General features: G+C 43.0%; 1 protein-coding gene across 1 annotated transcript in view; it reads right to left on the reverse strand.

Moving 5' to 3' along the window:
* Positions 1-12,625: 12,625 nt before the first annotated feature.
* spata20 (spermatogenesis associated 20) overlaps positions 12,626-13,934 on the reverse strand; it is a 43,186-nt gene continuing 41,877 nt past the window's right edge. Inside the window, exon 16 of the mRNA XM_034570804.1 lies at positions 12,626-13,344. Within this exon, the coding sequence (XP_034426695.1) occupies positions 13,153-13,344 (192 nt within the window). The 3' untranslated portion in view covers positions 12,626-13,152. The remainder of the gene's footprint in view (positions 13,345-13,934) is intronic.

Below are 13,934 nucleotides of genomic sequence, written 5' to 3' on the forward strand. Positions count from 1 at the left end.
GTGGCGACACATGTCAAAGATTGTGAAGCATTTTTCTATAAACGTTGGCCCATGATAAACAGGGCAGGTTCCCTCCAGTGTCTAGATGCTGCTGGTGGCTCAGTTAAGTCTCCCTGGACATTCATGGTGTTGGTGGAGTGGATGTGAAGATGTCAGACTTACAAATATAAGGACTTGGTCAGTATGGGAATGCAGATGTGACAGGGAAGAATACAATAATTCACTTTTTTAAATGTTAGAAATTTACGCAGTGATTGCTTACAGATAAACTGCGCTTTGATCTATATATATTCTACAGTTAAAAGATGTTCCTGTGTGAATCCCTTTGAGTCATATGATAACCCCTAAGTGTTCTTTGCAGGATCCAGTGTACTGCCTGGCTCCTGAGTTAGAAAAACAACAGATGGGCAACATGACTGCTCCCCAGAAGTGAAGCCAAATCAATTTGATTGCCCCCTGGAGGCTGGTTACAGTATAAGTCATTTATCCTGCCATGTACCAAACTATTTAGTCAAAGTACAGATGACAGAAAGATGCTTTCTGCCATTTTAGGTCATTCTTATCACACTGATATGTTTGGTTTTAATTATTTATTTGATCCAATAACAATGGGGTGAAAAGTCATGATTGAGAATTGAAGTGTGGCTGCAACACATGCAATGAGGAACTACTGTGGACATTTTGCAGGCTCTCTCTTCTCATTTTAAATCGAAATAAATTTGGATAGCTTCACTGTTTGTTTTCTAAACAATCTGTCTGATCATCTGTCCACTGCTAAGGTGCGTACAGTCCACACGCAAAAATATTTCGTTGTGCGATGAGATATTGACAAAGTCAATGCAAAGATGCGAGTAGATGTAAAATCTTTTTTTATTCGCTTCACCCACTCAAGTTGAAATATTTGAACTGGAGCAGTTTGGTGTGACATGATGTCACAAAGGTTAATCAGCGTTGAGATCCTCCCAATATCACTAACGTCCATGTCGAACTCGCTGTTGTTGTAACAGAAATGGAGGACAAACCTATTATAGTATGTGGGCACAACGAGCTGTATGATACAACCTGCTATTTATATCGAGACTCTGCAAACAAGGAGAGGGCTTGGCAGAGAGTCAGTCCTGAAAACTACTTCATTTAATCTATTGGTTTCACTTTACAATGAAACTAGATCTATTCTATTACAAACTTTAAAACTGCTCTTAAAACTCAACTGTTTAAACTAACATACTCAGTCTAACTCCTTTCATTGCACTTGATCCATATTTCTGTTTGCTACAAATATTGATTTTTATTTATTTCCAAGTTCTGCTCTTTTGCACCGTTGATTGTATGATTGTATGATTTATTGCTATTGATGTTATCTGATGTAAGGGGACCTTGAATGTACTCGCAATCTCAACTCACGTTTGGTCTGAACGCACCATTAGGATTCGCAGCAGTAACAATTAGTTTGGTGAGGACAGTATTATCACAGCTGCTAGAAATGATGGTCAAATAAACTAATATAAACCGGCAGCCATTAAAGACAAATCCCCAACACACACTGTGTCCAGCTTATTGTGTTTAAGAAGCCGCAGACTCGCCCCCAAAGCAGCATAAACGTCCAACATCCCACTGTCCCACAGTGCACTTCACCTCGGTGCTGGAGCCACAACAACAGATGGTCAAAGCCTGTTGACATTTGGCCGTCACTATTCTCCTTCCATTTTTGTTAAACTCTCAAATCCTGCAGTTTACATGTGTCCACAAATGTCATCAAATGTCAAGCAAATGTCAAGACATGAAGCCAAAGAGACTTGATTTTGTATGTGTGTGTGTGTGTAAAACTCGTAAAACTACAAGACATTGAATGAATACCCTGTTTTAAAAGTTTTTACCCCAGTTATTTAAGCAGGTAAAAATCTCTAAATAGTTTTTACGAGCGATATGTTCAGGAACGCAGAATAAAAGGAGCTAAATGTCCTCACTTTCATGTGAAATGACCCTGACACAGGCCTATGGCAGTTTGGTAGATTTTACCTTTCATCAACATTGACTTTGAGTCCGATTCAGGGGACAAAACGAGCCGCAGGAAGCGTATAATTGCCCGGTTGTCTCGTGTGTTTTTGTCATCGAGTGTGACGCAAAAACTGTGACGCCGCGTAGGAGCGAAGAGGCAGGAAACTGAGGAGGAGGAAAAGAGTTGGACACAGAGGAAGCATTTAATGAGCATCTTTTTCTCTCTGCTTTCATCTAACTAGGTTACCATGATGAACTAGTTCCCCTCAGCCCCTGCTGCTCTAGTTACCCCTCTACCCAGCACACAAACCAGGGCCTGGCAACACATGATGAATCTACGGGAGGAGCAGGGGAGAGGGAGACGGTGAGCGTGTTCACTCTGCTGAAATGTTAAAATGCTTAATGTTTCTTCTTCTTCTTCTTCTTCTTCTTCTTCTTCTTCTTCTTCTTCTTCTTCTTCTTCTTCTTCTTCTTCTTCTTCTCAGCCCATCAGCGGCTTTGAATGGATACAAGTGGCATCCGTTTATTTCTGTCCTATTTTTTTTATGTGAAAACATTTTTATGAATCACAACCTGCTTAACTCAAAGCTCCAGCTAGAGTTACTTAATTTCCATTGTAGTCGAGGCCTTCCAGGAACTACATTTTTGTCGGTGCCAATATAAACACAAAGATTGATGCACTTCTGTTTCGAGGCAAATGAGAAAATATGAGATAAATTTCCCATCTCTTGATGACGTGTGTTTTAAAATTTCACAACACACACTTAGCTACCTTGTATCAAAAGGGGAATCGGGGTGAAGTTACATTATTTCCATTTTTTATGAACACTTAACTCTTCAGTTCGGAGAGAACTCTAATCAATAGCGACTCGAATTAAACTCAGGCTGGCTGGTTTGATGATGATCGAGTTTCTCCGGCTGAACGACCTTGAAGAAACCTGGTCTTTGACCTCAACTGCCACATACCAGTCTGTTTCTAACACACTCTAACAGAGACCAGAGGCCTGTGGAAGTCAAAAAGAAAAATGTGGCTTCATATTGTGTGGCCAGACCTCGTTAGTCCAGGTTTTAACTGAAATGTATTTACGTACTTATTCATCTGTAAGTCCTAATCGATTTCACCGTAATACCCTACTTTTTATCTCTGGTTTTACTAACTCCTCTTCCAGCATTTTATTATTTTAGCTCTATTTTATATTTATCCTTTTCACATGTCTTTGAGCATTTCATTAATTGATCTGTATTTTATCTTTATGCGCTCTACATCTCTTTTAGCATTTTATTATTTTATCTTCTGTAAAGTGTATTGTTTGTATGGAAAGTGCGACAAATAAAGTCTGAATATATAGATAGATATCAACATATATCAAACCTCTCATCTAAGAAACCAAATATGCTTATTTCATGAAATCTGATAGATTATTGTACCTTCTGTGCAACACCAAGACAGATGCATTTAAAAAAAAAAGAAGCATCTGTCTGAGAAACACTAGGTTTCATGGTGGACATTACAGACTGGTGCTGTGGCTCCTAAGAGTTTTGTCTCTGCTCACTTTAATAATATCTTTATATCCACTGGGCAGCTTTATGGTGCAGAGCAGCAGCTGGAAAAAGGCAACACAACAGCAGAAGGTGATAACGTTCACACAAAGTGAACGGGAGCAGCAGCAACTTACAAGAGATCCCGCCTCTAAACGAAAACAGTAGTTTATCAGCAGAGCATGAAAACCACAATGATCTGAGGTTATAAAGAAAAAATAATCCCATCCTATCTTCCTCTCTCCATCCAATCCTCCTCTCTCCATCAAGTCTTCCTCTCTCCATCCCATCCTCCTCTCTCCATCAAGTCTTCCTCTCTCCATCCCATCCTCCTCTCTCCATCAAGTCTTCCTCTCTCCATCCCATCCTGCTCTCTCTATTCCTTCTTCCTCTCTCCATCCAATCCTCCTCTCTCCATCAAGTCTTCCTCTCTCCATCCCATCCTCCTCTCTCCATCAAGTCTTCCTCTCTCCATCCCATCCTCCTCTCTCCATCCCATCCTCCTCTCTCTATTCCTTCTTCCTCTCTCCATCCCATCCTCCTCTCTCCATCCCTTCTTCCTCTCTCCATCCCATCCTCCTCTCTCCATCCCATCCTCCTTTCTCTATTCCTTCTTCCTCTCTCCATCCCTTCTTCCTCTCTCCATCCCATCCTCCCCTCTCCATCCCATCCTCCTCTCTCCATCCCATCCTGCTCTCTCAGTCCCTTCTTCTTCTCTCCATCCCTTCTTCCTCTCTCCATCCCTTATTCCTGTCTCCATCCGATCCTCCTCTCTCCAGCCTTTCTTCCTCTCTCCATCCCTTCTTCCTATCTCCATCCCACCCTCCTCTCCATCCTATCTTCTCCTCTCCATTCTATCCTCCTCTCTCCATCATATCTTCCTCTCTCCATCCCATCCTCCTCTCTCTATCTCATCTTCCTCTCTCCATCCCGTCTTCCTCTCTCCATCCCATCCTCCTCTCTCTATCCCATCCTCCTCTCTCTATCTCGTCTTCCTCTCTCCATCCCGTCCTCCTCTCTGAATCTTGTCCTCCTCTCTCCATCCCATCCTCCTCTCTCCATCCTGTCTTCCTCTCTCCATCCCATCCTCCTCTCCCCATCCCATCCTCCTCTCTCCATCCCGTCTTCCTCTCTCCATCCCGTCTTCCTCTCTCCATGCCATCCTCCTCTCTCCATCCCGTCTTCCTCTCTCCATCCCATCCTCCTCTCTCCATCCCATCCTCCTCTATCCATTCCGTCCTCCTCTTTCTATCCCATCCTCCTCTCTCCATCCCATCCTCCTCTCTCCATCCCAGCAGCTCCCCTGGCTACTGCATTCACAATATTTTTAGATCTTTACCTTTGACCACTGAAATCTAATCAGTTAATCTGTGAGTCTAAGGGAAACAATTGTCCCCTCAAAATGTAGTCATTGCAAAGATTTCCACTACTTAATTTGTCTGCAGTGATGGCCTTCTGTAAAACACCAAGACAGGTGCATTCAAAAAATGGATCCTAAGAGTTTTGTCTCTGCTCACTTTGTTTAATAATATCTTTATATCCACTGGGCAGCTTTATGGTGCAGAGCAGCAGCTGGAAAAAGGCAACACAACAGCAGAAGGTGATAACGTTCACACAAAGTGACTGAACGGGAGCAGCAGCAACTTACAGGAGATCAATGAAAACAGCTGGTATTCTATCTACACAGCACGAAAACCAGAGGGATCTAAGTTCAGTTACAAAAATCACTTCAGTTTCTTTTGGCATCCCACCTCAGAGCTCTCTGCGTGTCTCACTCCAAATAACTGACCTGTTGACTCAATCTTCTTTCCTTTGACCCATCCTCCTCTCTCCATCCCTTCTTCCTCTCTCCATTCCATCCTCCTCTCTCTATCTTACCCTCCTCTCTCCATCCCATCCTCCTCTCTCCATCCCATCCTCCTCTCTTCATCCCTCTCCATCCCATCCTGGAGAGTTTGTATATTAAAGGGCCATACCAGTAACAGTGGAATAAAGAGATATGGACACTCTGGACAGTGATAATGTATTTTTAAAGGCACATTAAGGATTTAAGGCAGAAATATATTATAGAGACATTAAACTTCTGAAACGCTCAAACAGACCATTTGTCTCATCATGTGACAACTGCAGCCCCCTAACGTCTACAACCAGGTGAGACGTAACATCAGATATATGGGTGTTAAATTCAGTCTGGAGTTTATCCTCAAGACGGCGATAATGACTGTATTACCTCTCCGCCTCTGCTGTGGCCGTTAGTCGGCACAGAGGCGTCTGGCCGGATGAGCTCCGCTGCTCAACAGCTTTTGACACGCTGCTACTTTTGATAGAGTTTGAACCATGAGCCGACACTGCTGCTGTGTCACGGGGAGCAGGACAAGCTGACACAGCGAGGTTAGGAGTGTGGGAAGTAAGGCGACACACATACAAATTTATGGGGCTGTAAAGTAGAAAATATGTGGATTTCTGACTGTTTGACGTGATGCTGTGTCTTTTTTTTCACCCTTCCAACCCCCCACTGTCTCACTGACTCCAGAGGAAGTGATGATGAATGTGAAGAGACAGATCATGCCTCACTTCCATCGCCACCTCCCACAACAATAGCCTCCGATCGATAATTCCCAGCATCACCCTGGGCATTCTGTCAAACCGCATCTCACATGAGCCTAATTTGCAAATCGACAGCAAAAGATGGTGTTGTCAAAACTTGGCAGTAGACTTAAAACTGTGGTAATCCATATTTTTCTTCTGGTAATGTCTCTTACCCATGGCAGAGTTTCTGCAGGTTTCAACGATTGAAATTTAACAATTTTTAAGACCATCATTACCCCTTTTAAACAGAGACAGTTCCAGGGCCGGTTTGGAGCCGGTGCCTGATCTCGAACCAGTTCTTTGTGTTTCGACATCAAAAGAACAGGCTCCAACTCTTTGCTGGTGTAGAAGACAGACTCCGACGTAGGTGAGACGTTGTGTCCACCAATGAGTGAAATTCTAAGACCTTTTGTCAAGCACGACAGACATAAAGAAATATCAGAGTTGCCAGAATTTCTTACATTTCACCATTATTGTAAATAACCACAGTGGCGATGCACCTTGGACACACATACTTTCAGTCAGTGTCGTGCTTGACGCGTATTTTTGTTCCAGAAGTGTTTGACTGCACTTAAATAGTGTGATGCATGAGGCATAATCCATGCATTAGGCAGCTGCTATCGCCACACTGCCACCACAGCAGACCACCAGCTTTAATTCCATTGGGTACTACAGCATGGTACATCAAGACGTGTGTGTGTGTGTGTGTGTGTTCTGAGTGTAAACCAGCAGTGCACCAGCCTGGGTTGATGAGCAGAAATATTGAGGTTCCGCTTGGAGTTTCTTGGGCTTATCAGTCCAGCGTCGGTGGTCGGATACCCAGTCTCTCACACATACACACATACACACACATACAGTAGTTTTCCCATATATGCTTGTGCAAGGACACCTGCAGGTTTTAACAGGTGGCAGACACAAAAGTTTTTAATGAAGAGAAACATCCAAATGTTTCCCAAATGAAGTTGATAAGTTGTGCGCTGTTCTGAAAAATGACATCCGAGCAGAGAGAAATGTTTTAAGGCGCATCCGGCTTTTGAGCTCTAAGGTAGAGGCAGAGAATAAGAGCCTCCTCGTCTCCGCCCGCACCCACACACCCGTCTCTGATCCCTCTCCTGTCTCCAGGTTAGTGCGGCGCTCCTCTCAGCCCCTTGTGGCCTCATTATCACAGAGACACACCGAAACACAGCAGTCATGTCTGATCGCGAGCTGGCACACGGAAACACAAACACACACAAAGATATAAGTACAGGAACAAAGACACACACACACACACACACACACACACACACACACACACACACACACACACACACACACACACACACACACACACACACACACACTCCTCCTTTCCACTCAAAACAAAAAACACAAAAATAACAGACACCCATTTTAGTGTTTAAAATATCTTTGTTATAAATTGTAACTTTTTAACAATTTTGGTAAAAATGTATCATTTGGCAGTTTCACTAGGCAGGTGATGCCTCCTTCTCCATCTTCATCCCACCTAACTCTACAGAAGTCTTCAACAACATTTACCGTCCGATTTCTCCATGAAACTGACTTCATTTGTGGTAAAAAAAACAACAAGAGCCACATTCTTTTCTCCCTCGGTCATATTTTTTGTAGACATGATAAAATTGTTACATTTTAGCATTCCCAAGAAAACAAATAATTTTCTTTTGCAAGGGAGCACAACAAAAATCATGACATAAACAAGATTCTGTTTAATGTATTTTCCATAAAAAGATATCAGCGTTTTGTGTGTTCTCTTATTCAGTAAACCAATATTATGGTGTGAGTTATTGGAATCAGAGGATAACGATTCAAATCTAAGTTGTTTAATTCAACGGTAAAATGCTCTGTATTTATACGGCACTTCTCTGGTCTTGATGAACACTTTAAGAGCTTCACAGAACAGTTTTACCATTCACCTCACATCGCCCCAATCCTGGCCTCGCTCCACCGGCTCCCTGTTCACTTTAGAACTGATCTTAAGTCAAATCACTTTCAGAGCTCGTCTTCGTCTGGAACGGAGGTGACCGTGCTTATGCCATCAGGACCCCTCGGAACGACCTGCCTGAGGAGATGAGGCTGGCCGATTCAATGAATCACTTCTTAAAACTCATATTAACAGAATTTTACGTAAGTCAACTTCTTTTTAATCTATTGATGTTTTATGGCTTTTATTCTTTATATTTGTATCAGTTTGCTTTCATATAATGTTCTCTCCTTTCTATTGATATGATTGAATATGCAGGATGCTATCTTCTTATTCTTTGCTTATATGAGTGTTAATGACTCTTTGCAATTGCCCCTCATTCAATGGCATGGCCTTGGATTAGGATGCATGTAAACTAAATATATAAATACGATATAAAAAAGGAATAAAACTTTGAATTATTGCTTGTGCTTTTTTGTCATTACTGAGATTCACCAATGTTCAAAGGGCCACAGTTGTGGACAGCTGTGGCTAAGGAGGTAGAGCGTGTGGTCGTTCACTGACCAGAAAGTGGGTGGTTCAATCCCTGGCTCCTTCAGTCCACACGCGCCAACAGACAAGACACTGAACCCAAAACTGCCCCTGGTGGCTGTTTGATAGAAAAAGTGCTGTGTATAGACGCCCTGTATGAATATGTGAGCGAGTCTGAATGTGACTTGTGCTGTAAAGTGCTTTTAGTGGTGGATAAGATTAGAAAAGCTCTATATAAGTACAGTCCATTTAGATATAATCGTATATAAAAACCTTCCAAATGCCCTTGAAACACAGTAAATCCTCATCAAGACGTTACTTCAGCGAAACAGTATGACAGCAGTGAAACAGCGGAGTTAAGATGAAATCAAGATGGCTGCACTGACAGCTCCGAGGCCTCACTCACCATTTTTAAGAGCTGCTGTTGGCTGAAAGCTGCACTTCACTTTGTCCAGGCTGGAGAGGCCGTCTGAATCGGATCCAAACCCGCAGACACATTTCTACAGGACGCTGCGCAGGATCGAGGAAACCATCTGGAAAAGTCATGGTGCTCGTAATATTATCCAAAAGTATTTGTCGATTGTGGTTGACAGGGACCAGGAGTGTGAGGCGTAACCCCGCCTCCCATTCTTGGCGACCGGCCTGCTAATGTAGAAATGGTTTTCATTATTATTGTTACTCGTTAAAATAGCACTAAAATGCAGCAGCTCATCTTTTTACTATGAAACAACACCAACTCAATGTTAACCTTCCTCCATTGGCTTCTTAGACATACAGTTCCATATTTTACTCATAACTTGTGTTAAATTCGACGCTCACACTGCTTCTTCTCTAGTTTCCATAAAGCGTCACCTCCTGAGCCTCGAACTTGAATTTTTGTTTTTCTCAAGGAGGTTACGTTTTCATCTGCGTTCGTCTGTCTGTCAGTTAACAGGATTACGAAATAACTGCTGGACAGATTATCACAGAATTTATGGGAAGGATGCGTCTTTTAAAACATTTTCATTGTTTTCTGTTTGGGAGACTTATTTTATGATTGTTGAATTTGGTGCAGATCCAAATAAATATCCAGACCTAGTGAATTTAAATGTGGTTTCATAAGGGGACTGTTGAGCCTTGTTGGAGGTTTGCGCTCTACTGTCCTTCAAATTTACGGTCTGATGCTTTGTTTGCTGTTTGTATGTTTCTGAGCCGATACCAAGTAATCATCAAAGTCATCACTGATCTGTAGCACATATATTACATCCCCGTAATTAACAGAGCATCAGGTTAGCAGTCAACCACTGATCTCAGCACAAATAAGAATTCAGCTCATGTAGAATTGTGATGGAATTCAAGAGAGGGGAGGGAGAATAAACATTGTTTATATGTGAGTGTGTGTATGTGTGTGACAGGAAGAAAACTGAGATGACGGCAGTTTCAAAGTGCTCACATAAAGAGCCATCGAGAGTGAGAGACAGTGTCTGAAACCGAAGATAGAAGGTTAGGGTGTGAGGGGGAGACACCGGGGGAGATCAGAGTTTGGAAGCATTCGCTGGAAATGTATGAAAAGTGATTTCCAAAGAGACAAAAATAACTTGACTGCCCCCAATCTGACAGGTTAAGAGAAGTGAGGTCAGGATACGACGGAGCTTAAATGGAACAGAGTGATCCCTCTCTCTCTCCCCCCCATCTCTGTTCCTCACTCTGACTTTCTCTCCCGGTAATTTCTTGATCCTGAAGCAGGAGCAGCCGTCTGCCAAAATGACTTCCCTCGCTGCTGAGGCGACGAGGCCCCCGCCGGACCTGAGGAGGACGAGGAGGATGGAGGGTGGGGCAGACAAAGGAAAAAAAGCGAGAGAGAGAAGGAGAGGTAAACAAGTGCCGGCGGCCCAGGTGTTGGTGGTGAAGGATACAAGGCCGCACATGGCGTCACAGTGGAAGCGTCACATTTGCTGCCTTTTCTCCTCCTTGTTCTTTTCTACTCCTCGTTGTTTCCTCCTCCTTCGCTTCCACAGCTCAGAGCCGGACCCTCCGAGACAAACTCCCTCGCCTCAGCATTAGCAGTCCATCTGTCTCCTCCTCATACACAAACGTTCACAAACACACTCTCTCTCCCATGTGCCCCGTCCTCTCGCTACAACATACAGTCACACTGAGTTTACATTACCTTCATCCAGCCTGCTGTGGAGGGGGGGGAGGAGGAGGAGGAGGGGCGGGGGGGGGTAGTAAACAACAGTAAGATGATTATTTATAGTACAGAAGAAGAGAAAGCAGACTGCTGGGACACACTCACGCCGTTAACTTCCAAGAGATTTCCCATCTTGGACTGAGAGAAATAGAACATCATAAAAATGCCACAATCTGTTCCGTCAGTGGTTCGGAGTCTCAAAGCTAAATATTTGTTATTTTTTACCAATGGTGTTGAGAGATTCCATATATAAAGCCTCGGTTCAAGATGGCAGCCGCCCCATGAAAACGTCAAGTGAAGCATCCGTTCAAAAATTGAAATGAACACTGCTCGTAAGAACATACAGCTTTATTGTTCAGGGTTGTGCGTATACATGCTGTTTGTTATTGTCGTCTTAACTTCTAACAAAAATCAGGGGACGCGAGTTTCTGCCACAGCAGAAAAAAACAGAAATAACCAACAAAGGTGAGAGCAGATGGTGAACGGAGGCTTGTGAGAGAGCACCTACTTCACTGTGAGGTTACTACAAGTAAAACCAAACATCAGAGTAATATATACACCCCTGCTTTTCTTGCAGTGCCCGCTCTAAACCTACCTGTTTGGAACCTTCTGTTCTCTTGGCCTGTGTTGATGCTCTGGAGCAAGTTCAGAATTATTCCATGTCATTAGTGAGTCCTCTTCAAACAGTTCTACAATCTACTGTCACTTTTTATTGTTTGTGTGCTGGACGTTGTGTTCAGAGGTTTTTAAAAACAGTCTATGGTGCAGCGTGAAGTTAGAAAACTTTGTGTTCATCCCACCTGGTTAATCTGCAGTGAAGATTTTTCAGTCAGTGTTTTTCTTCAAATGAAACAGAGTTACCTTGATTGCTGTTCGTGTGTGTGGATTATATATTAGTTTGAATGATTTACGGAACTTGTGTTATTTTTGTTGGCTAGTTCAGAGCTCTGTTAAGCAATCAGCAGAATCTTTGGATTCAAGTTCACAACTTTTCAAAATAAAAGCTCCGTAATTCTGCTCAGAAAAGCATTGCAGCAACGGAATGAACGCTGGCAGTTACTTTGAAGACTAATTGCTAAAGAGGAAGTGATTCTATGAATCTTGTTACCATGACCACCCATCAATTGATTGTGTCAGTCAAACTGTGTATGGTGAACAAAATAAAATGATCTGGTGATGATGTTGACCTGTGTTTTGACCCAGTTACAAATCACTGCTGTAGAGGACGTTGAACAAGACATATTCCACTCAGTCCACAGACCGAAGACACACTGCCCCGCCCCCACTGACTGCTACAGAGCACTGGTCGCCTGTTTATACAGATTTTATTGATACTGAACTCTGCCATTATCAATACACATGCCAAGTGTGAAGCCGATAAGTTCAACGTTTGCGAGACATGCGTTCAACAGACAGACAGACAGACGTTTGTGGAATTAGTAGGTGGATAACATTTGACTCCCTCTCCCCACGAGAACAGACTCTCTCCCATTCGGGTCTGGGGGCTGCTCAGGCGGGGTGAATGGTGATGAGGTGCACCCCCGTCAGCCAGCCTCCTCCCCAGGACCAGGGGGCGGCTGAGGAGGGGAAACCTCACAATTTTGAAGCACTAAAAATGATTGTGAAAAAGTTATTGTTGGTTAATGTTTGTTTTTTGTTCCTTTCCTCCCCCGTTAGACAAATACTTTTTTTTCACCCATTGTAGTACAGTCTGTCTCGTAATGTCTCATCTGTTATGTTGCATTAAACCAAATGACAAGGGAAAAGAAAAAGTTAAACCAAATGCATCCATGATAAAACTTTACAATTCATGTACAGGGATACATACAAGCCTGCAAACCAACCTTTTTCTTTTTAAACACACTCACACACAACCAGGGCATGCAGGCGTCCACTGTCAGATCCATGTGACGTGGATGTGGGAGCCGGAACGCGGGGCGAGGAGCGGACAACAGGGCCGACAGGTTCCTCTGCAAAATACTCACGGCCCAGTTCATCCAAGTGGTTTTCGATTATCGTCTATGAAGAGTCTGTAGTTTATTTGTGGGCTTACAGTCAAGCCTGGACATTTTTTATAGAGTGCAGTGTATTCAGAAAGCTGCCACTGCTCCTGTGCATATTTCTTTATAAGGATGTTTGTGCACCTGAGACCAGAAAGCCTGCTACGATGAAACTTGATGTTTGAGGTATATAAAGAGGAGTTAAAGGTCCCATTGAACTCAAGGTAACGTCTCCTACTCATGTGGCATTGAATTTGGAAGCTTTGGCATCCTAATCTCGACAGACACAGACTATTACAGCAAACAATAAAAAGCTAAGCTAGGGCTGCAGACTAAGAGGGAAGAGTCTCCGAGGATTTCACAAAAATAAAATTCTTTGGTCGTCATTCTGCCTGCGTGTCCGAGGCCCCGTCCAGCAGGAGGCGACGCAGTTCCTGGGGGTCAGTTACAGGCAGAGAGCAGGTGAAGTCCCGGCAGACGTAGGCTGTGGCAACACCGCCCTGCTGTGACATGGAGGAGAGGACAGGCAGACGCTGGCTCAGGAAGTTGTCATCGTCGTCGACGAGCATCAAGACCTGTGCAAAGGGACGAAATTAAAAGAAGTGGATGTGAGTTTAATGTGTCAAAAATGGAAAAAAAAACAAATTTTGAAAGCACCAAAACTGGCAAAAAGCAGAAGAGGGTTACCACACGGCTAAAATACAACTGACTACATAATGAATTAAGCCAAGGGAGTTAGGTTTTGTTTGTTTGTTTGTCGGCAGGATTACGAAAAAACTACTGAATGGATTTCCATGAAACTTGGTGGAAGGAAGGTACAGAAAGAACCTATAATAAAATGTAGGTGTGTAACCAGACAAAAAGGTGAATCAAGGAATTCTTTATCACTTTCTTTAACATTGTGACATTTTCACCACTTACCCAGGAAATAATTCATGAGTCTTGAACTAGATCAGCCACATTGAGGGAATTGATATGAATGAGTCTGTATAATTTGGTGAAGCTTGATTGAATTTGACTGCAGGGCCTTGGAGGAGGTAGGTGCTCTGCTGAGTGCCATTCAACTTTAAAAATGTTTCTTTTTCTATTAGTTAACTTTCACCATTTATTTTTGTCTGACTGATTTATATGAATTTGGCTTTGTTTCATAGCTCTTTAAGGAGTA

The sequence above is a fragment of the Hippoglossus hippoglossus genome, chromosome 19 (genome assembly GCF_009819705.1).
Source record: "Hippoglossus hippoglossus isolate fHipHip1 chromosome 19, fHipHip1.pri, whole genome shotgun sequence".
Lineage (NCBI taxonomy): Eukaryota > Metazoa > Chordata > Actinopteri > Pleuronectiformes > Pleuronectidae > Hippoglossus > Hippoglossus hippoglossus.